Source organism: Silurus meridionalis, chromosome 19, assembly GCF_014805685.1.
Source record: "Silurus meridionalis isolate SWU-2019-XX chromosome 19, ASM1480568v1, whole genome shotgun sequence".
NCBI lineage: Eukaryota > Metazoa > Chordata > Actinopteri > Siluriformes > Siluridae > Silurus > Silurus meridionalis.
The window spans coordinates 2957417-2982616 of NC_060902.1; the positions used below are offsets into that span (position 1 = coordinate 2957417).

The 25200-nt window shown below is 39.1% G+C and overlaps 1 protein-coding gene across 4 annotated transcripts; it reads right to left on the reverse strand.

The window, feature by feature from the left end:
• Positions 1-6044: 6044 nt before the first annotated feature.
• On the reverse strand, positions 6045-23683 carry si:ch211-112f3.4 (EF-hand and coiled-coil domain-containing protein 1). Of its 4 annotated transcripts, none has more exons than XM_046875790.1 (8): positions 23534-23683; positions 17750-18359; positions 16654-17206; positions 11762-11886; positions 11403-11538; positions 11025-11172; positions 6646-6715; positions 6045-6368 (listed from the first exon to the last, which is right to left on the reverse strand). In XM_046875790.1, the coding sequence occupies exons 2-8, from the start codon at positions 18291-18293 to the stop codon at positions 6175-6177; spliced, it is 1770 nt and encodes a 589-aa protein (XP_046731746.1). In that variant the 5' UTR covers positions 18294-18359; positions 23534-23683; the 3' UTR covers positions 6045-6174. The 4 variants fall into 4 exon arrangements, with proteins under 4 accessions (XP_046731746.1, XP_046731743.1, XP_046731744.1 ...); XM_046875787.1 differs by lacking the exon at positions 23534-23683 and adding an exon at positions 21824-21844; XM_046875788.1 differs by lacking the exon at positions 23534-23683 and adding an exon at positions 21824-21844 and having other exon boundaries at positions 6045-6388.
• Between the last annotated feature and the right edge of the window lie 1517 nt (positions 23684-25200).

Genomic DNA, 25200 nt, shown 5'->3' on the forward strand with positions numbered 1-25200 from the left:
AACAAAAATTATTTTTTATCTCATCTTTTAAGACCTAAAATTGTGCAGTGCGACAAAGCGAGAAGTCTTGATTCACACACCTACACACGCTACAAGCGTGGCAGGTTCATCTAATATCAGACGGAGCTCGGGTGTGCCGTGACGCCCAGACGTACGCGCCCGCGCCATCGCCCTCTACTGTACAATTAGAGAAATAAATGCTCCACTCCACAGTTACCCACTTCACTTTCAGTCACGCATCAATATGCTTGTATCCAATTCTTTGCGAGCATGTAACATTTTTCTAAACTGCCTTCTTAATTAGCGTGCTACGAAGCTTGACTTAATAAGCTACAAAGCTTGAGAGGGCTATAAATACACGCTGGCTTTTTCTCAGAGATGAGCCAAAACGGTTCACGCACACATTTGACTTAAAGTCATTGATGCATTCATGACTACAAGGCCTGAATGAAGATGAACGTGGGGTTTTTTTTGTGATTATTTTTTAGGTGAATACCACCCTATGAAAACTTGAACTTGCTAATAGTTTGTCTTATAAGAGCTATATCTTCGGTACTAGGCTTTAGAAAAGGGAGCCCTTGAATAATTTTTTTAATCGCAAGTTAATCCGTGTACACAGAGGTGCCAACATTTATGCCATACACACTATATGCACACTATACATTTTACTTAGCCAGAAAAAGATATTAATCAAGAAAATGTCAGGTTTTGCTTTTTTTTTCTAAAAAACTTTGTGCCAATTTGCAAAAAGTTCGTTTGGCTTTTGAGGGCGGGCTGTTGTTTTCAGTCGTTAAAAGCACACCATAAAATGTGCTGTTAATCAGGTATATGATTTCCTTTAAAAATACAAAAAAAATTAAAATATTTTAATTTTAGCTAAAATAGTTTTTATCGTTTTTTTTCTTCCTGGACTTAATATCAATTATACATTGACTTGGTCACGGCAGACGCTCGTGATTGGCTGGCGTGAGAGATGAGATACCTCTTTTGGAAAAACGGCCTAATCCCTTTTCACGGTGCGCCAATGACGCCAACTAGCTGAAGTAAAAGTTGATGCTTTTCTTTCTCAAACTTGTCTCGCTTTCATCTTGACGTTTTTAACCCTATTAATGGCACTATTTAAACAGCGTTTATGTTTAAAAATCATTCATTTAAACATAACAGATGTTGCCGTCGCTCGGCTGTTTTATGTAATGGGACCTTCACAATTTGTATCCGAGTGCCTGAGATGTTGCGTTGTTGGTACCTCTGTTTAAAAACACACTCATTTGTAAATCCCACTCAGAGTTTAATGTTAGTGAGGGTCTGTCTTTGCTTTATGTTATGCTTTATGCTACAACGGGGCCAGCAGAATGGATTGTGCTGAGCACAGAACATTAAAAGAAATGAAATTACAATATATATATATATATATATATATATATATATATATATATCACTGTGCGTATAAATCGGCACGGATTCCCTTCATACTGTAAAGTCGTCGCGCGACATCAGAACGGTTCGCTGTGCAACGTGTACCGTAATCCAGGGATCCCGCGCAATTCACAAGACTCCCGAACGTCTCGCACGAAACGTACGCAAAAAAACGACACGCTGTAAAAGTCGACGCTGCGTCCAGCCGTCCTGAAGTCGTCTCACCACGCGGCTCGCGCTACCGCCGTTCCCATTACAGCCCTTCCGGTTGTGAATACTCTTTCAGGGTATGGGATTGCTCTGTTTATTTATTTTTTAGAGATGCATACAAAGCAAAAAATGTGTATATAATATATTTATTCTATAAATAAGGTGTTTATTTTATTCAATGTCTTTTTTTTTTTTTTTTTTTGGTTGCAATTTTGGGCAAGAAGAGATGTAATTTACTGTAATTTCTTTTTTTTAACATATCAGATGTCGGTGCCTAATACTTTCTGAAACCTCACACTCAAGCTGGTTCAGTAGCACACTGAACGTCGTAGGCCTTAACTGCAGCACGGCTCAACACCAACTAGCTGTTTTTCTTTGTTCTCTTTTGTTTGTCCTCTTTTTGTATGAATTTAATGCATCGTAAATAGTAAAATTGCAAAACTTTTTTGTTTAAGATTTTTTTTTTTTTTTCGATTGAGCTGTTTCTCCGCCAGCAGAAGATCCGTGTACGGTCGTAGGTAGAAGAAGAAAAAAAAAAAGAATCACACCACGTCAAATCTTTATGAGCTCAGTCGTATGTTCAGTTCATACCTGCAAACTGTGTAACGGCTACTTTGTGCTGCCGGAGAGACTGAGAAAGCAGACGTGTTATATTGTGTCTCTGAGACGTTACACGTGAGTAATCCAGTCTGTCTTCCTGCTTTCTCCTACCCTGCACTCTGCTGCTCCAGATGGGACTCAACAGCGGTACTTGTAAATTGCTGGAAATAAAGGAATATATTATTCCGTCTATGTGTCTGTCTTTCCTTTGTGGTGACTCGGAAGCTTGTTTGATGATTTTTAGACATGAGCCCCCATTACAACTACTAAGCAGTTCATTTGTAGAAGTAGTAGTTAGATAAACACATGATCTGGTGCAGGGCTTCTCAAACTCCTGCTAAAACAATATGGACAAAAGTATTGGGACACCTTTCAATACAGTATGTTTTTTGGATACTGTGGCATGAAATCTTGCCTTTAATTGAACTGCGAGACCCAAACCTGTTTTAGACAATTCCCCTGTGCACAAAGCCAGCTTCATGAGCATATGGTTTACATGGGTTGGAGTTGAAGATCTCCTGCTGTAGAGCTCCTAATCTATTGAACACTTTTGGAATTAATGTGACTGCTCCTCACCTTCTCACATGAGTACCTGATTTTACTAACATCCTTGTGGCTGAGTGAAATCTCACCAATCTTAACAACATCTAGTGGAACATCTTCCCAGAAGAGTGGAGGTCATTATAACAGCAAATGGGCATGTTCAAAAAGCACATGATCTCATGGTCAGGTTTCTGCAAATGTTTGCCCATATATTTAATGTTTTATTAGTTTTATAAGTTTAAATGAAACCCTTTGAATTTAAATGGCAAGTCAAACCAATGAATACTGTTTGTTGTGATTTCTGACACTATGCCTTGAAAACAATAACGCTTATTTATTTGAGCCTCATTAAGATGTCTGAGGATTTCAAATCTTTTAGCACACGTTCGGTTTAAGTTTTATTTAGGGCATAATAATTTTAAAATGTATGTGTGTGTGATGCTCTACGACACACTGGCATCCAGTCCAGTGCTTTTTCCCACATCAACCCTGGTGTCCATGGGATCCAAGGTGACCCTGACCAGAGGATGAATCACTGTCTGAAGCTCAAAGAATCTTTAAATGGGAGTCGATGGGAATAATTTCTACACTAAAAAAAACTATTTTCCTTAAGGACGGAGTGTTTATTTAAAATCACAAGTAAAAGACACAATAGAGGTTTAAATATAAAGATATAAATATATGCACTACTGGAGAAAAATCACAAGAAATGAGTCCTGATGGACAGATGAAAGGCAGCGTAGAGAACGGTGGAAAGCTGAAATGTGTGGTAAATAGATATGTGGAGTTACGTGGAGATGTTTGGTCCCGAGTGTCCTGTCGGGTCATGAACAAAACGTTCTTATGAGAGAGAGACAGAGGCAGGCTCGAGTGAGGGGTTTGGAGGGGAGGGATGACAGACCGTCATTGTTCTCACACAGATGTGTCGAAACATCCTTCATCGGTGCGCAAAACAAGGGCAGAACATACACTCCAGTCCAGAACTACTGGCACTTTTTGAAAGGGAAATGATTGTCTAATTCATATGGAATCATAGGAGTTCAGAGACCCAAACCTGTTCCAGAATGATGTTAAGATATGCTTTACGCATCAGACTTTAGTAAAGCCATGGTGGTGGAACGAATCTCCACAAATCTCCACAAAATCTAGTGCAACATCTTCTCAGAGCAGTGGAGGTTATTATAACATCTAATAGGGACTCACTGTGAAGTAGGAAGTTCAAAAAGAAGCAATCTTATGTGCTTTTAAACTTTTGTCAATAAGGAACAAATGTGCATTTTGCATATGTAGATTTCCAGGATTGTATTCTGAAACACACACTTTCCATTATGTGATTTGGATTAATCTGCATACCAGGCTTGTGGATTAACCTCAGGAGAACATGTGACATGTACAGTTGCTACACTGAAGCATACATAAGTCTCTCATTACAATACAAAAGACCTCTGATTATAAATATAATGGAAGAAGTTATACATGGGAGCGACGTCATGCTGAAAAAGCTTAAAAGCTTCAGGGATTTGTAGTGATTCCTAGTGGTCATGGTAGTTTCATTTAAGTTCTATCAGCCCTAATGGTGCCTGGTTTAATGTTTATTTAGACTGAATAGTGCACTGCATGTGTGGAGTTTTGACATTGGACCTCCTGGAGTGTTTAAAGGCTCTGGCATGGAGAAGCTGATGCTGGATCTGTGATGATCACAAATGTTGAGCTCAGTAGTTCCTAGTTTTATAACCATAAAGACTGTAGAAAGAACATTACTTATAATCTTATACTCCAGTGCTCATGTTAGTTCTCACTCTCCAGTGTTCTGTACTGTTGAAAGATTTATGATCAAACTCTTGATGTCACCCAAATGAGGATGGGTTCCCCTTTTGAGTCTGGTTCCTCTCAAGGTTTCTTCCTCATAACATCTAAGGGAGTTTTTCCTTGCCACAGTCGCCACGGCTGCTCATCAGAGATAAATACACTTTATATATTTAATACCATTCACCTTCACTGTTGATTTGTGTAAAGCTGCTTTGAGACAATGTCTGTTGTGAAAAGCGCTATAGAAATAAACTTCACTTGACTTGACTAATGAATTAGATTCCAGTGGTATTCGGTTAATCAAGTAATTTGGTCATTTGGTGTAACATAATGGAAAAACTTAAAGGTGACACATTCTTGATACGTTTAATGGTTTTCTAATGGAATCCAGTCACATCCTATAGGAACCCAACAGGGATTGTAAAATTAACAATGTGACGCATCGATTTAAATGTGTGCATCGGATACTAGTTGGCATTTGTATCCTGACGCGCCGTTTGTAGCGTATTTGCATCAGTTAAAAACGATTTGTATGTAATTATTAGTTACATTTTTATTACTTCCAAAGTGACCAATGTTTTATATGTGGATTGATTTCTCCTCGCTAAACTGTTTCTCAAGCGCGTTCTCTCATTCACGTAGCAGCAGTGGTGCTTTGACGTACTGTATCACAACACTACGGAGAAAGGGGCGTGTCCTGAGAGTCACATAGATCATGGATTAACATGGCAGAGGTAGAACTGCATCTTCCTTGAGACAGAACAGAAAAAGACGTCTGGTTCGTTGCATCGTACAGCATTGAATCACATTGTGTTAAATCAAATCTAAATCGGTTCCCACTGCATAATAGGGAGTGAATCGTATCGCATCACATCGGTAGCTTCTCCATATGCACATTTAATGGATCGTATCTTTGGCTACGCATCAAAATGCTAATCGTATCGACCTGAGTTATAGAGATGCACATCACTAGTGTCTAATGGTGATTGTTTTGTCCTGGAGTATATTTCAGAAAACACATGAGGGAACAATGCAGTCTAGATGAGTCCCCCAGATGAGGAAGGGTTCCTCTCAAAGTTTCTTCCCATGTAATTTTAGGAGGTTTTTCCTCAACACTATCACAATTCATGGTTCACAAGTTAATCCACTTACTGGTCTTTTTTTCTCGAACAAACCACCATGGACACCGGACCTGCGATCTTTTGTGCAATTAATTAAAAAATGATTGCTTTTAATTACAAAATACTCCCTCAACATTCCTGCAAGTGCAAACGAATGACAAACTTTTGTAAAATAATCCGATCCTGTTGGGAAAACATTCACGCCGGTTTTCCTTTTTTGTTTTCTGAGGGATCAGCGGTCATTTGTAAGTAAAACGATACCATAATAGGATCTGGATCAATAACTGAATCCTTGAAAAAACTCATTTGATCCTGAATTATTTAAAGGCAACCAAAACGATTTCATTTGGAAGTGAAACAATTGTTTTTAATTTTACATATTATTTTTATACACTGAGAAGATACAAATTATACAAATAGACTTTGATTTACTCATATGGCTGCTGCTTTTGTCCAAACAAACTCACAAATCTTCTCAAAGATGCAAGGATTTGAGCTTGTGATTAAGTCTTGGCAACCGGGATGAAGTAGACGAGTCTTTCAGTAGAAGATGAGGAGAGGATTTGTGGTGTTTTGGTGATGTGGGTTCACACCTCGCCATGTTGTAACGTCTCCGTCTACACACACCAGATCGCTGGAGATGAGCTGCTGACAAAGTGCATCCATGACCTGGAAGATGGGAATGGATTCTGTAGCCAAGAGAGACGTTGGTTTATTTATGCACTTCAATGTAAATACAAGCAATTTGGTGAAAATTGGATTTTCCAATAAATAAAATGAATTGACTTTTTCTCTTCATTAACCCCAAGAAACCACGAACCAAAATGTCAAACACAAAGTTGAATTCTGTGAATTCGATATAAATCTAGAAAAATAAATTATCATATTAAATTAACGTTTTTATAATTAACAATAAAATTATTTTCTAAAATGGCGTGTTCGCTACCTTGACCTTTCACGTTGCACAGATCGAGTGTTTTCAACAGGATTTTACTCAGCGTCTTCCGTGAGATTCTCTGTCAAAATATACAAAAAAGATTATGTCGTGTCAGGGTTTTTTGTTACTGACAGAAATTGACCTCAAACTGTACTAAAGTGTACGATATACTGTAGTGTTTGGGATACTGAAGTGTACGATATACTGTAGTGTTTGGGATACTGAAGTGTACGATATACTGTAGTGTTTGGGATACTAAAGTGTACAATATACTGTAGTGTTTGGGATACTAAAGTGTACGATATACTGTAGTGTTTGGGATACTGAAGTGTACGATATACTGTAGTGTTTGGGATACTAAAGTGTACAATATACTGTAGTGTTTGGGATACTGAAGTGTACGATATACTGTAGTGTTTGGGATACTGAAGTGTACGATATACTGTAGTGTTTGGGATACTAAAGTGTACGATATACTGTAGTGTTTGGGATACTGAAGTGTACAATATACTGTAGTGTTTGGGATACTAAAGTGTACGATATACTGTAGTGTTTGGGATACTGAAGTGTACGATATACTGTAGTGTTTGGGATACTAAAGTGTACGATATACTGTAGTGTTTGGGATACTGAAGTGTACGATATACTGTAGTGTTTGGGATACTAAAGTGTACGATATACTGTAGTGTTTGGGATACTGAAGTGTACGATATACTGTAGTGTTTGGGATACTGAAGTGTATGATATACTGTAGTGTTTGGGATACTGAAGTGTACGATATACTGTAGTGTTTGGGATACTGAAGTGTACGATATACTGTAGTGTTTGGGATACTGAAGTGTACGATATACTGTAGTGTTTGGGATACTGAAGTACGATATACTGTAGTGTTTGGGATACTGAAGTGTATGATATACTGTAGTGTTTGGGATACTGAAGTGTACGATATACTGTAGTGTTTGGGATACTGAAGTGTACGATATACTGTAGTGTTTGGGATACTGAAGTGTACAATATACTGTAGTGTTTGGGATACTAAAGTATACAATATACTGTAGTGTTTGGGATACTGAAGTATATGATATACTGTAGTGTTTGGGATACTGAAGTATGATATACTGTAGTGTTTGGGATACTGAAGTGTACAATATACTGTAGTGTTTGGGATACTGAAGTATACGATATACTGTAGTGTTTGGGATACTGAAGTGTACAATATACTGTAGTGTTTGGGATACTAAAGTATCCGATATACTGTAGTGTTTGGGATACTGAAGTGTACGATATACTGTAGTGTTTGGGATACTAAAGTATACGATATACTGTAGTGTTTGGGATACTAAAGTGTACGATATACTGTAGTGTTTGGGATACTAAAGTATACGATATACTGTAGTGTTTGGGATACTAAAGTGTATACGATATACTGTAGTGTTTGGGATACTGAAGTGTACGATATACTGTAGTGTTTGGGATACTAAAGTGTACAATATACTGTAGTGTTTGGGATACTAAAGTGTACGATATACTGTAGTGTTTGGGATACTGAAGTACGATATACTGTAGTGTTTGGGATACTAAAGTGTACAATATACTGTAGTGTTTGGGATACTAAAGTGTACGATATACTGTAGTGTTTGGGATACTGAAGTGTCGATATACTGTAGTGTTTGGGATACTAAAGTGTACGATATACTGTAGTGTTTGGGATACTGAAGTGTACAATATACTGTAGTGTTTGGGATACTAAAGTGTACAATATACTGTAGTGTTTGGGATACTGAAGTGTACGATATACTGTAGTGTTTGGGATGCTAAAGTGTACGATATACTGTAGTGTTTGGGATACTGAAGTACGATATACTGTAGTGTTTGGGATACTAAAGTGTACGATATACTGTAGTGTTTGGGATACTGAAGTGTACGATATACTGTAGTGTTTGGGATACTGAAGTGTATGATATACTGTAGTGTTTGGGATACTGAAGTGTACGATATACTGTAGTGTTTGGGATACTGAAGTGTACGATATACTGTAGTGTTTGGGATACTGAAGTGTACGATATACTGTAGTGTTTGGGATACTGAAGTGTACGATATACTGTAGTGTTTGGGATACTGAAGTGTATGATATACTGTAGTGTTTGGGATACTGAAGTGTACGATATACTGTAGTGTTTGGGATACTGAAGTGTACGATATACTGTAGTGTTTGGGATACTGAAGTGTACGATATACTGTAGTGTTTGGGATACTAAAGTATACAATATACTGTAGTGTTTGGGATACTGAAGTATATGATATACTGTAGTGTTTGGGATACTAAAGTATGATATACTGTAGTGTTTGGGATACTGAAGTGTACGATATACTGTAGTGTTTGGGATACTGAAGTGTATGATATACTGTAGTGTTTGGGATACTGAAGTGTCGATATACTGTAGTGTTTGGGATACTGAAGTACGATATACTGTAGTGTTTGGGATACTGAAGTGTATGATATACTGTAGTGTTTGGGATACTGAAGTGTACGATATACTGTAGTGTTTGGGATACTGAAGTATATGATATACTGTAGTGTTTGGGATACTGAAGTGTACGATATACTGTAGTGTTTGGGATACTAAAGTATACAATATACTGTAGTGTTTGGGATACTGAAGTATATGATATACTGTAGTGTTTGGGATACTAAAGTATACGATATACTGTAGTGTTTGGGATACTAAAGTGTACAATATACTGTAGTGTTTGGGATACTAAAGTATGATATACTGTAGTGTTTGGGATACTGAAGTGTACAATATACTGTAGTGTTTGGGATACTAAAGTATCCGATATACTGTAGTGTTTGGGATACTAAAGTGTACAATATACTGTAGTGTTTGGGATACTAAAGTATGATATACTGTAGTGTTTGGGATACTGAAGTGTACGATATACTGTAGTGTTTGGGATGCTAAAGTGTACGATATACTGTAGTGTTTGGGATACTGAAGTGTACGATATACTGTAGTGTTTGGGATACTGAAGTGTACAATATACTGTAGTGTTTGGGATACTGAAGTACGATATACTGTAGTGTTTGGGATACTAAAGTGTACGATATACTGTAGTGTTTGGGATACTGAAGTGTACAATATACTGTAGTGTTTGGGATACTGAAGTGTACAATATACTGTAGTGTTTGAGATACTAAAGTATGATATACTGTAGTGTTTGGGATACTGAAGTGTACGATATACTGTAGTGTTTGGGATACTGAAGTGTATGATATACTGTAGTGTTTGGGATACTGAAGTGTACGATATACTGTAGTGTTTGGGATACTGAAGTGTACGATATACTGTAGTGTTTGGGATACTGAAGTGTATGATATACTGTAGTGTTTGGGATACTGAAGTGTATATACTGTAGTGTTTGGGATACTGAAGTGTACGATATACTGTAGTGTTTGGGATACTGAAGTGTACGATATACTGTTGTGTTTGGGATACTAAAGTATACAATATACTGTAGTGTTTGGGATACTGAAGTATATGATATACTGTAGTGTTTGGGATACTAAAGTATACGATATACTGTAGTGTTTGGGATACTGAAGTGTACAATATACTGTAGTGTTTGGGATACTAAAGTATCCGATATACTGTAGTGTTTGGGATACTGAAGTGTATGATATACTGTAGTGTTTGGGATACTGAAGTATATGATATACTGTAGTGTTTGGGATACTAAAGTATCGATATACTGTAGTGTTTGGGATACTAAGTGTACAATATACTGTAGTGTTTGGGATACTAAAGTATCCGATATACTGTAGTGTTTGGGATACTAAAGTGTACGATATACTGTAGTGTTTGGGATACTAAAGTGTACGATATACTGTAGTGTTTGGGATACTAAAGTATACGATATACTGTAGTGTTTGGGATACTGAAGTGTACGATATACTGTAGTGTTTGGGATACTAAAGTGTACAATATACTGTAGTGTTTGGGATACGGACGCATTTAGAATAATGCCGTGTTTGGAATACTAAAGTGTTTAATGTACTGAAGTGTTTAAGGAATTGTATTGTCTGGGGGACTGTAGTGTGGGTCCACATTTTTAAAATAAACATGCATTTTATTATCTATACATATATATTTTTTAATTGTACTTGAATGTAATTATATGGAGAGTTTAAGTTCATAGTATAAGTTTTTACATGTCAATCAAACGCATATTTTTTCTTTTAATCGTCATTAAGATTTTCGCCATTAAAAAAACGGTGCGATGCAGTGAAATGTTTTAACCACTAGATGGCGATAGGGCGCTGTTATTGAACCCTTGCACAATTAAAACACCTGTAAAGGTCACACTGTTTTTCTCATCTATGTTCTTACTCTATCTGTTTTATTTCCATCCAGTAGCATGTGGTTTCTCAGTCCTCTCGTCTTCGCCTCTGAAGGTCCAGTGAAGCCGATCTGATTGTTATAAAGTCCTGAAGAGTTCTGTGACAGGAGCAGATGACACAAAGCCATCTTCTGGCATCTAGAAGAAGACACACACACACACACACACACGTGTTCAGCACGTACAATTTGATCCAAACGATGGATATTGTGATGTAGAAATCGTTCTCCTCCACACAACACCAGTATTCGCACGTCTCTAGTCTTCAGCTTTGCATCGTCATGCTCTTGCTACTCAGTGAGAATAAATTGCAGTCATTTTCTTAACTAAACCAGGTCAGTTTCAAATAAGTGTACGACTCTCCTCACCCTTTTGCACAGTTGTGAAGTTTGTTCAGAAGTCTCTTGACCTCCAACAGACAGCATTGGCCTTCGTCCTTCACCCTCACCTCCTCCTCCTCGTCTGAAGATGCTCGGCCCTCTACCGCCCTCTGCAGGGCTTCCTCTGCCATCACCACAAGTCGTCATTTCATTGATTTACATTACAATCAATAGCTAAATGTTTTATAAAACAGTACTAAAGTTAGTGTGGAAAAAAAGTAGATAAAAATAAAATGTTATTTTAATCTGATATATTTATGGTAATAAACTACTAAACGGTAATAAACTACTAAATCATGGGTGCCAGGTAAAAAGTAACAAAGAAGAAATTAAAGTGAAATCGATACCTCCTCTGATGAGGGTCTCGTCTTGAGAGTCTCGGCCAGTGGGAATCACACGTGCTGTAGGTTCTACGGACTCGACTGGAGGTCCGGGTCCTTTCTGATGTTGAGCCATGCAGGTGCACTGCGATCTGCGACCAAATCAAATGTGTGTGAGTTTAACACGCTCCTGGGGGAACCAGTAACCAGTGTTCCTGTCTTGTTCTTCTCTTCGGTTGGAGACTCTGTACACCTGGGGATGGTTTCAAATCAACAGCCTAAAGATCAATGAACATCTCAAGAACTATGAGGATGGATTTGGACTGTAATTAATATCAACAATGGCGCAGTTTGCATGTGCAGTTCTGCATTTAAGCGCCTATCACTGAACAATACACCTCAACAATGATGGAAATGTAATGAATGGACATTCGGTGCCACGCAGATGAGGATGAGGTTCCCTTTTGAGTCTGGTTCCTCTCACGGTTTCTTCCTTATGCTATCTCAGGGAGGTTTCTTTGTCACAGTCGCCATTGGCTCACTCATTATGGACAAACCTACAATTATAATGAACAAACTTATACAAATGCGCTATTTTCGACTTTATCTCTGTAAAACTGTTTGAAGACGATGTCCATTGTTATAAGTCATGGGACATTTGACTTTTCCAGCCATATGTGGTTCTTCCCCAAACTGTTACCTGAAAGCTGGACACACACAATTGCACATGACGTCTTTAAATGTAGTAGCATGAAATTTTCCCTTCACTTGATCTAGGAGACCCAAATCCATAATATTCCCCCGTACACAAAGCCAACTCGTGACGATGTGCTTTACATGAGTTGGAGTAGAAGATCTCCTGCTCTAGAGCTCCAAACATATAAACATATTATTTAAACATATCCTTTGAAATGAATGTGAATGTGGCTGAATGAATCTCCACAGGCATGCGCCACAGCTTTTTGTTTGAGCAGAGAGTCTAAATATGGAGGTCAGAGAGCTGGATAGACTTTTCTTTCTTTCTTTTTTCTTTCTTCTTTCGGCTTCTCCCATTAGGGGTCGCCACAGCGGATCATCCGTCTCCACAACCCCCTGTCCTCTACATCTGCCTCTGTCACACCAACTATCTGCATGTCTTTAAGTACCAACCCGAACCTCCACTCTCCTACACTTCTCATTTCCCTGCTGTCTCTGTAGACGTCTTCCTCCTCTCCTTCTCCTCCTTCGGCCAACAGTAGCCCAATTTCCACCGGTACCCTGTTGGTTAACGATACCTGTGGCGGTCGTTGGTAACCCGGGCCTCGACTGATCCTGTATGAAATTCTCATTTGTGATTCGCATATTTGATTTGGCACATGTTTTACACTGGATGTCCTTCATAACACAACCCTCCACACTAAGAGTGCACTGACTTGTGCAACCATTATGGCTGGGTTTGGATAGTATAGTAAGGCGTTAAAGAAAGATGTTCATACGCTAAAAGCTCTTTTTTATGTGCAAAATAAAGACCATCATAAGGTGGTATTTGCTCCAGAGTTGAGAGAATGAGACAGTATAGTGAATAGCATGCATGTGTGGAAGTGTAGATACGGCGCTGTGTGTTGTCAGTGTACACAGTATGTGAACCTGCAGGCTGAAACTTGTCTGTTTAGGAAAGGAATGAGCATTACACCATCCCTGAGTTACTCTGATGATTTCAATTAATCACAGCTATGGGCGTATGGGTGGACCAGTTCTAGCGATAAAGGAGAAGTTTAAAAAAAGACATCAAATATGTTTCCTGGAATTTTTTCAACCTCACTTCAAGCTGTAGCGCATACTGTACGTGTCTAGCTCAATCGGACAGTTACGAGGTATTTCTAATTCATCATTTCTAATATGTTGTCATATCTATATCTACAGAAGGAGTCTCCAGTGTCAGAGCCTGATATGGACCTGTCACATCAACACCCAGGTGAGCCTTAGATACTTTGCCATTTAAGTTGCTCAGGAACATTTACACCTGCACCATTTAGAGCATCCTGATGGAAAATGTTGCATCCTGGTTTGAGAAGAGCAGCAAGCAGGACAAGTGAGCTGGTCTGAGAATGGTGCAATCTGCTGAGCATACAGTACCATCTGCACTGAGCTTCCTGGCTTAAATTCCATCTAGTGGTGCTGGAACAAAGCCAGGAAGATAATGAAGAACCTCAGCCATCCGAACAATGGACTATTCTTATTGTCACCGTCTGCTTCCTGAAGGCCAATACAGAGAGATTGACCAGGAACATCTTCCTACAGGCAATTTAGTCCCTGGTCTAGGGGAACACAAGGAGCCTGGACTTACACACTACCACATATACACACACAATATGGACAGAAGTATTGGGACATCTAACTTTTCCAGCCATATGTGGTTCTTCCCAGTTGGAGGCATACAACTGTAATGGATGTCTTTGGATTTGGTAGCATAAAATTTTCCCTTCACTTGAACTTAAAAACCCAAACATGTTCCAGCATGTGCCCAAAACCAGCTCCAAGAAGATATGCTTTACATGGGTTGGAGTGGAAGATCTGCTATAGAGCTCCAAACCCTATTGGACACCTTTGGGAAGGTCTTGAGTGGCCCGCTATAGAGCTCTGATCTCAACATTATTGGGATGAATGTGACTATTTTATGCAGTAAAAACGGTCATAAAATGGCATTTAACTGCACGTTGTACTGTGTATGGTTACGTATGTCGTTACTTTTTTATTTTGTTTTGTTATTAATAGAGAAAAAAATGCTATTTGATAACTAGCTTTTATTTTTAACTTGACTTTCCTCAACATTAAAAGTAACTACACGTAAACACGGCCCAGTTAACTGTTATTTCTGGTTTTATAGGCGGAATAAAACACTTCAGGATGTGGCGTGATTGTAAATGAATACCTTCAGGGTTGTAACAGCAACCGAGTATTTTCCTGGAACATCCCACCCTCGCTTGTTTTATTCCGTAATTAAATTCAGCCCCCCGTATCGTTGGTGGCGTTTCCCCGAAACACTTCTTTGTACCAAGTGTCACACTGCCGTCCTGGATATCTTACCCTCCGTATGCATGTAAGATGATACGATATATCATCCTGAATTGAAGTCACTGCCATCGTCCCCTCCGGCTGTTTTTGGTGTTTCAAACGGAACGAGTGATTGAAAAAGGAGGAGACTAAACCACACAGCTTGTGAAGCTTTGATGGGATGTGTGAGCAGTCGATTCACCGCCAGTCTCGAGAGAAAACCTGACAAAGGATACACTAAAACGCTATAATGACACGCCTACAGTGACTGACCACTTTAGTCATACTTAAGGGATAATGACAAATGGGATAGAACAGAAAACTAACATGACCAGTGTTATGATGAATCTCGGGACGTTTCTTAGGAAGAACGAGCGCCCAAGATCTCACTCATTTTTGCTTCCAGACCATGCCCTTTGCATGACTCATCTCTGATCCTCCTTATCCTCAGGGCTCAAATTTATACCAGTCAGAGGGAAATCTTCTGAACTTGTGTGAGATGTGACAGAGATTTCCTGTGCCCATAAGGGAAATCTGAGATTCTTTATGAAGGATTATGGCAAAAACAGGGGGAAATTTGATGATCTTCAGATTTTCAGAAATAAAGGATTGTCAGAATTTCCACATTACTACATGTTTGGGGTATAATAGAATGCTACAAGAATAATACAATGTAAATTTTAAAATAAATGTCACCAATTGCATAATAGTAAACATTGAGAACAATTCGAGAACTCACTGATCGAAGCAATCAAGTGTGGGCATGGCCTAATATTCTAATGAGCATGTTTGATTGACAGCCATCAATCCTAATGGTACCTTGGTACACCAGTCAAGCTGAACTAAACACAATGACATAGAATGGAGAGAATTCGGGTTGTTTGTCCTGCCACATATCAAACTATTGATGATTTTGGGAATCAGTCAAAAGTATCGTTAAACTATGCAGATAAAATACTGATAATAATGTCTGATTAACGTCACATTTAGAAAATCTCCATTATATGGACATTGGACTAATATGGACTAAATGTGATCTCTTGAGTCAATGTTATGGTTTTGCTGTGCTTGGTTAACCTACAAAGTTTAGATCTCCCTAGTTTAAGTGAAGGGAAAATGTAATGCTGCATCTGAAGACATTCTAAATACCCGCATGCCTCCATCTTTGTGGTAACAGTTTGGTGAAAAAACACATATGGCTGGAAAAGTTAGATGTCCCAATACTTTGTCCATATTGTTGGTAATAAAGATAAGTGGAAGTGGTCGCTCAGTGGTTAAAGTGTTTAACTTTTAATCAGAAGGTAGTTATTTCAAATCCCAGCACCACCAAGCTGCCACTGCTGGGCCCATGGGCAAGGCGTTCAACCTCTTAGTCGTCAGGGTTGCGCCAGCACAACCGATATCCCAATGTTCTCAGGTGTTAATGTTTAGCAATAGATTAAACAAAAAGGACATTCAATTTTAAATATAAACTCATGAGACATGTGGCTTTTAAACCAGTACCTATCTGGATTGCTCCAGGACTGATTTCATGTATTTATATATGAAGAAGAAAAAAAATTCAATTTGGGAAAACAAAATTCACGATACTTCATCATATATAACTTTCTATAACTTATTATCTTTTTTGAGCAATATCAACTTTGAATAATAGACATTGAAGCTCAAAGTGTCTTCTTTGTAAAGATATTTAAATTGTGTATGTAGCACATGTTTATCAGGAACTGTTAACATTTAAAGTTAGGTAGGACATTTTCAGATTCCCAAAAGCTGCGGCGAAGGCTAACAGGTTAACCCTCAACTGCGCAAGCTGTATACATGAGACAATTAAAAGTTGCTCTGGATAAAGGCAATACCAGAAAAGCACAGTTTGAGATTATCGTTACCTAAATCTTTCCAGTTCCGTCTCCAGGTTTTGGACTTTATCCTGCAGTGGCTTGACCTTCTGCGCCCAGTCCTGGATATCTTTGACCCTTGCTAGGCCTGCAGCGAGAGCCGCTCTAGCCTCCTCGGCTCTCCTCTTGATCTCAGCGCTCTCTCTTCTCAGCTTCGAGACCAATTCCTCCAGCCTGCTGACCTCTACATACGCCGATATAAGCTCCTCCTCCAGCCTTCGGTTGAACCTCATGGCCTCCTCCAGCTGGCCGTCACGTGAAGCACGGATCAGCTCCAGCTCTCTGATAAGGTCCTTTGTGCGCCTGTTTTGGTTACTTTGTCCCAGTTTGGGCTCGCAGCCAGCCAAGCTGATTTGCCTTTCTGTGGTTTGTGGAGAGCTTTTGTCAGGTGCGTGCAGACGTTCCTTTCTCAAAGCCACCTCGAGGCACATGCACCGAGCATCGCTGCTTTGAAGAGCTGAGCGCAGGTCTTCCACAAGCTCTCTCAGACCGGCGTTCTCCATCTCCACCTGCTCCTGCCACGATCTCTGCTGAGCTTTTCGTCCTGCAGTCGATGGAGTAAATGTTCATGCATCAAAAAGAATTGTATTTTTTATTCAGTGTCCACGTTTATTGTGTTTTAGGAAAATGCTTTGTAGTTTATTTGCCAGTTTCATGTCTCTTTTGTATTAATAAAAAAGTTCTTTTTGCAAATGATTTGCAAAAGTTGCCTATTTGAGAATTGAGTTTCTTCTAGCATTTGATTGATGTTGCTCTAACAAGGATTTTAATAACCTACAACACCAATATCTTCACTCATAAATTTCATTTCTATGACAAGAAAAAGCCCAGGGCAATTAAAAATGAAAAACTGCACCTTAAACTTGCATGCTGATATCTCCAGGATCAAAATCCTAAACTGAACATATTTGTGGAGCTTCACAAAAAGTTGCACTGTGTGATGTTTTGAACCCCCTGGATATGCATTTGTTGTATTTTGGGAATATGAATTCCTTTTTGTTGATATAAGCATGCAACACGACCAACGACCAATATAATAAAAAATAATTCGACAATAAATAAACATCTGTGCGCCCTGGATCCTCACCTGGTTCAGATGGATCTGGTGCGCACACGTTCCCGGTGTCCATCCTGCCGCGCGCTGTCCTGTCTGCACCCCGGTCTCGGGTCAGGTCGAAGCTGACGCACTTTCTGCGCCGCACCCGCGGCCACCTCACCCTGATATCGCGCTCCACGTGCTCCGTTTCCTCGCTGATCAGAAGGCGCACAGAGGACGGCGCATCGCAGGCTCGGGCGGCGAAGAAGCCGCAAAGGCGCGAGTGGAACTCCCTAAAGCCGAGAGCCGGAGGGAGCGAGGCGCACAGGTCCCGCTCCGCTCCATCCTCCCCCGCGCTCACACCGAGGACCGCGCAGAGGAGCCTGAAGTCCTGTCCGGACACCAGGTCGCCGCTGCTGGCGTAGGCGAGGTGGTGGAAGATCTCTTGGAGGTACTGGTCGATGCCCGTGGCCAGCACCACGATCTCGTTCTCGGCTCCCGTCTCGCAGCCGAAGTGGTGCGCCAGGGCGCCGCAGAGCCACTCGGTTTTGCGCGCGGCGCGAAACGGCTGCGGTGGCGCACACGCACGGTACATTTGCGCTGCGTGCGCCTTATGAAAGCCACGCGCAAAGTTTACCGAGAAACCAGTGGTGCTCCAGGTCTAGGTGGACGGAATGGATAGGGGGAAAAAACCATCAGATATGAAGATACTAAGAATTCCAGATTTTCTCCTTCACCCGCAGAACTGACAGATGAGATGAAGTTCTGGACTTGGAAGCTCTCAGCCTCGCCCAATCACTGAGTGCTCAGGTTAAAACCTCGATCAAAACACTGACGCCTGCAGGCACAGCAATCTGTCAGACCAGACCAGGGGGTTGCCAGATACGGTGTTTTGAAGGATTACAACACTGACGCCTGCAGGCACAGCAATCTGTCAGACCAGACCAGGGGGTTGCCAGATACGGTGTTTTGAAGAACACTGAGCAAGGACATTTTTGTGCATTGTAAATTCTGTAGATTTCATTTTATACACCACTGTACACCAATCAGTCATAACATCTAAACCTAGTGAGAACAAATCTCCCCAAGTCCACCCAAACATCTAGTGGGACATCTTTCCTAATTTTCAAAGTGCATTGTGGGGTATTTTATCCCTAGGTAAGCAATAAGCAAACACAAAACACGAAAAATTGCTTTGTGGCTCCTGAGGACATCGTTCTTTTTCACATAGAACATCTAAAATCTGATTGCTAACCTGGTACGTGACTTATAAAAACATTCATATATACCTGTGAACCAGAGCTGCTAGAGCCTTCTGACCTTCTACACTATATGGACAAACGTTTGAGTCCCTTTAGTCTCCCTTTAGATCTTGTGCTCATTCTTCCACAGGTACTGAGGTATGGCTTCCTTTTGCTGCAAGGCTTTATTCCTGTGTGTGGAGATCAAACATCCGCGGTTCCGCAACACTGTTTGCAGAAGGTACAACGCAAACAGAGATCAGTCCTACAGCTCCAGAAGCCAAACATCATTACACACCTGCCTCACGATAAAACCTCGCCGCTTTCCGGCGAGAGAAAAACAAACCAATATATTTTCAAAAGGAGATGTTTTAGAAACCAGGCATGTCTTGTTTTTGTGTAAAAAAACAGGTCATTTAAAACACTTCCACCTCGAAGGCCCTCTTTTATTTTCTCCATGACTCAAACCGAAAGGGTGGCGTTTTTAAAACATCACACCTGGACACAAAGGAAAGCGATAGCTATAACTTTGAGGTTTCATTTCTCGCTGTAGGAAAGTGAGTCACTTGTGCCGCCGGTCACGCTTTTGTTGTTTTTCGTCTGAATCGTGTGATATATCTGCATGGCGAGATCACGCCAGATCTCCTCCAGTTTTTGTTATCAGGTCCGTCTTTATCACAGCGAGTCTGGATCGTTTCGTAACAACAAGCTCAGACTAGAAATCCAAGTCTTTTTGTAAATTTTATAAAAGGGTTGAGATGAACAAATGTTCTCCAGACCAGTTCTTCTGTGCTGATGTATGAAGTTAATAAAGAATCACCGAGTGGTGTGATGAATGCGAGGGGTTTTCCTGTAACAGTATATCCTGAAGTGTGCATATAACCTTCACACTTCTGGGAAGATGTTCCACTAGATATTGAAACGTGCTTGAGGAGATTTGTGCTCATTCAACCGCAAAGTCCAGTGATGTAGGGTTCTATAGCTCTATAGCAGGCTACCTAAGATCTTCCACATAATTTCAACCCACGTAAAAGATATCTTCATGAAGCTGGAGGTAGCAGAGCGGAAGATGTTGAGATTTTCGTGGACAGGATTAGAAATGAGTTTATTAGAGGGACAGCGCATGTAGGACGTTTTGGAGACAAGGTGAGGGAGGTGAGGTTGAGATGGTTTGGACATGTGCAGAGGAGGAACATGGGGTATATCAGTAGGAGATTGCTGAGGATGGAGCCACCAGGAAGGAGGAAAAGAGGAAGCCCAAGGAGGAGGTTTATGGATGTGGTGAAGGAAGACATGCAGGTAGCTGGTTTGAAAAAGGCAGATATAGAGGAAAGAGGGGTATGGAGACGGATGAGCCGCTGTGGCGCCCCCTAAAGTGAGAAGCTGAAAGAAGAAGAAGTGGTTCACTTATTCCTGAGATTAATTTCTGCTCACCACGGTTGTAAAGAGTGATTATTTGAGTTGCTCTATCCTTTCATCCAATCTATATATATTTTTTGGTTTCTTTGTTGCATAATGAGATGATTTTGGTTTTTTTTAAATATGAACTTTTTTTGTAAATTAAAATGATACCAGAACATTTCATGGACATTTTTTACAGCATTTGATTATATATATATATATATATATATATAGATAGATAGATAGATAGATAGATAGATAGATAGATAGATAGATAGATAGATAGATAGATAGATAGATAGATATACACAGCGGAATTACAGACTGTCTCAAGCTTCCTAATTTAATCATAATTACAGAAAAGCTCATCTTTCCACTACGAATCTTCTTTTGACCCCCTAAATAAAACAAATGACTTTTTGAGCCTCTCACAGTGCTAAATAATGAGTTGTAAGATAAATGAACTTTTATTACAACACTGAGACGATGGGACACATGACCTCATCTGTGTGTCCACAGCCAGCAGCTGCTTCTTCAAAGCCTGTTTATTTTGGCTGAATGGATCTTATTTGAAACTGAATGAGCCTGTGGAGAAACAGCACTCTATAATAAAAGGAAGTGGAATCAGGGGTCATGATTGAACAAGAAGAGGGCAAACATTAGGGTTTTTTTTGTCCGCAATAGGGGACACAGCCTACAGTATTGACCCGGGTTTGCAACATGAGCCTTTGTCTGTGCCATATGTCTTAGTATATATTTTACACACACACACACACACACACACACACACACACATGAAACCGCATATAAAATGTAGCAGTAATACTGAATACACAATATACATCACATAGGGCCTGTATTTATTTCAGCATTTATGAAGAATTGATCTTTTTGCATTTAGATTTCTCATATAAGAGTTTGAATTTATTTATTAATATTAATGATACCAAATAGAAATAATTTAGCTGATATACTGGCAGTAATGCAACTACCTTAACCAGTCCCTATTTCTATACAAATGTATTAAAATGTTTTATTTGCAGGCATATGAGTTCTTAAAAAAACAAACAAATAAAAAAAGAATAAAAAAGTAATAAATGTGTTTTGAAAGATATTTTTATGTCGTATTTTTCCGCTAAGTCTTCGCTGTGTTTTTCCAACCACTTTACATTCACATTTACGGTATTTAGCAGACGCCTTCATCCAGAGCGATTTACAAAAGTGCTTTGAGTCTCTATCAATGAATAAATCAACACGGGTTCGCTAGAATCCGAACTTAAGATACCATCAGCAACTAAAATACTTTAACGAATATTTAAGCCAATATCACGTCCTAGTTATTAAGTCAATTAATTATACGCTATAAGAACAAAAGTATTGGGACACCCGACTTTTCACACCAAATTAGGGACAGACAATTAAAAAGCCAGCTACATGAAGATATGCTTTACATGGGTTGGAGTGGAAGATCTCCTCACCTCACCTGCATTAATACCTGGCATCTCCATGAAGCTCCACAAACACACTCCAAAAATCTAGCGGAACATCTTCCCAGAAGAGTGGAGGCTCTTAAAACAGCAAACGGGGAATGGGATGTGTTTAAAAAGCATACCAGACTTTTAATCAAGCGTCCTTATAGTGTATATTAACGCTTTGCATAAAAAAACACACATACAAACTAGCTGTTTATGTATTTACTTAATTAATAACTTATCAAATTCTGATTTTTTTCACAGAACAGCTTCAAGAATGTAAAAAAGGGTTCACGATTTTAGTATAAAACATTTGTTGTTTTCTCTCAATCAATTCTTTCAGATAGCAATTTGGCTGGCAAGAAAGAAAAAGTGGCACAAAGGAGAAAAGTGTGGTAAAAAACATGTCAAGACTCATAAGAAAAGCGAAGAAAGACAACCTTCTCATTAAGAGAGATCTTCAATTTATCTGTATTATCGATAATAATTTATCTAGAGAGCATGCTAGGCTAGTTAGCTGATAGCTACTAGCTAGGATGAAGGGATTGTTATTGTTACAGTATGCACATTGCGTGAGCCACTTTTATCATATCAACAGAAAAAAGCTAAGCATAAAAGCAGTCCACATGAAGATAAAGTATTCCACCTGTAAACACACACACACACACACACACACACACACACACACACACACACATCTCATACACAAACAGCACATACCTTTACAGGTTACCTACAATCATTACGATCTCATACACTCCCAGACCTGGAGCTAGTCCAAAGCTATGTATATCCTGTTCATCGCTAATCTCTGGTCTTTTTTTCCACACGTCTGCAGAGGCAGCGCGAAAACAAGGTCAAGGTCTGAAACATGAGTTTTTCATTCTCTACATTTCCATGTGCATTGATTTATTTGGTGTTGTACAACATCTAATGATTATTTGACCACTTTCTTATCTGAACTTATCTCTAACACTGTGGTCAATAAGAAGCTAAGCCCTTCAATGCATACATGTGTTCTGTGCTGTGGTTATTAGACTTTATGGCAGCATGTCACAGAAGTAAACAGTGAACTAAAGAAACTCCAAATCACACCGGACGCCGTTGGAGACGGGCTGAGATAAGACACGTCTGACGTCGTAAACACAATTTAAACACTGTAGACAGGGATTAAGGTAAAGCTGAGCTCGAAAACAGGGAGATTAAAGGATTTTTCCTGTTTTGAAAGCCCGTTTTTGTGACTACGTAGATTGCCATCTGGGACAAAATGATCAAAACAAAGGTGATTGGTTCTGTAAACAAATCTGTACCAGAATCAACACAATTGGATCTACGAAATAAAGTCAAAAGTTCTCAGGAAAAAAATAAAAATGATGGACTTTCAATAACAGCAATACAGTCATGTAGATCTATGGATGCCACTCTTGGGCCCTTGTGCAAGGCCCTTAACCCTCTGTGCTCCAGGGGGCACTGTATTATGGCTGACCCTGAACTCTAACCCCAGCTGCCTAACACTGTGCTGTAAAGTACATGAGAAAAGAATAAAGCCTCTTTCTTTCTTTCAGGTTCCAAAAACCATTGTGGCCTCTAAATACTGTATGGCCACCACAAACTCCAACTCCCAAACCACACACACACACACACACACACACACACACACACATTAAAAAAACATTAACAAAATCTTTGTGCTGATTTGTTTTTTGCCCCTGTTTTTGTACCTGTTTTTCTCCTTGGATTTTGTTTGTTCATCAAAGAACTTCTGCCTGATTTTCTTCTATGTTGCTTTGATTAGGTGAAACTCTTACATTAGCCATGTTGGTTCAGAATTAGTTTCACCCAGTATCCAATCTTCCCTGCTCCATAATAGCGGTCTCCTAACACCTTCTCTCATGTTCAACGTCTTACGGGAGTTCTTCTGTTCTCAGGAACTTTCTTCCAGTATTCTGTATTTACTTGTTTGCTCTGTTGATTCCAAGATTACTTTAGCGATACTCTGCTATTGTATGTTGTAAAAACTCATTACACACTTAGTGTCATAACATCCTGTTTTATATACGTCATAAAATTCACTTTGTCACAAACACGTCCTACTATTAAAGGCCATTAACAGTTTTGTGTCCCACATTAACTTCCTAGTTAAATATTATAAGGAACAAATGAATTCAGGAAGGTAGATTATGTTAATGTGGGGAAAATATATATTAATTGCATTAATAATATTACTATTGTGAAGTGTTTAAAAAATGCAAAACATAAAGAAAAAGAGAGAACATGTATATAGTTAGTGTGCATAACTAATATACAGTAGCATCCTTTACAATATAATTATGTAACCCTGAAAAACTATGGTGGACCATTTTCTACCCCCAACTCCACAAATTAATAATTCATCATATAAAAATACTTATTTTAGATTAAATAAATCTGATAAAAGATTTCAACAAGAAGGTTGCAAGGAGATTTATTAGAGAACTGGAGAGACATTTTATAGTCTGGGAGATGTGTGAGGCAAAACAGGCCACTTTAGGTGCCTAAAAGGGTCGAGGATTATTAGGCCCCTCCATTCATAGAGACATAAAAAGGAACATAAAGACTCCTGGAACAGCAGATGGCCTTCATTCACTGGATTTAGGATGCTAGCTGAGCCTATATCTTTATGTTTTGTCTTTTTATTTCAACACATTTCCACTCACACATTTTTATTAAATATATTCACCTTTACTCATAATCTTACACTCCAGTGTTAACGTTAGTTCTCACTCTCCAGTGTTCTGTATTGTTGAAAGATTTATGATCAAACTCTGATGTCACCCAAATGAGCATGGGTTCTCCTTTTGAGCCTGGTTCCTCTCAAGGTTTCTTTCTCATTACATCTAAGGGAGTTTCTCCTTGCCACAGTCGCCACGGCTGCTCATCAGGGATAAATACACATCGTTCACCTTAACTGTTAAATTCTGTAAAGCTGCTTTGAGACAATATCTGTTGTGAAAAGCGCTATAGAAATAAACTTGACTTGACATGACATGACATTTAATAATTTTTTTTGCCACATAGTAAAGTTACTGAAATTCTAAGCAGTGATTTGTGCAGCCGCTAGCAAAGTTTGCTAGCATTAAGTATTCTATTACAATTATATAGGTTCTTCTCCACAGTCCACAAAATTTAGAGTAACAGGACATGGAACATGTTTCCTCACACATCGTTCAGGCTCCATGCATCACATCTCTTTTTAGTTTTGATTATTTGCTTTGTTGGTTTTTTATTAATCTGAAATATTTATTTGATATATAAATACATTTTTAAATTACTTTATTACTATATTTGATATATAAATATTAGTAACTTTGTATTACTTTTTTAAATATTTATTTGATTTTTTAATTAG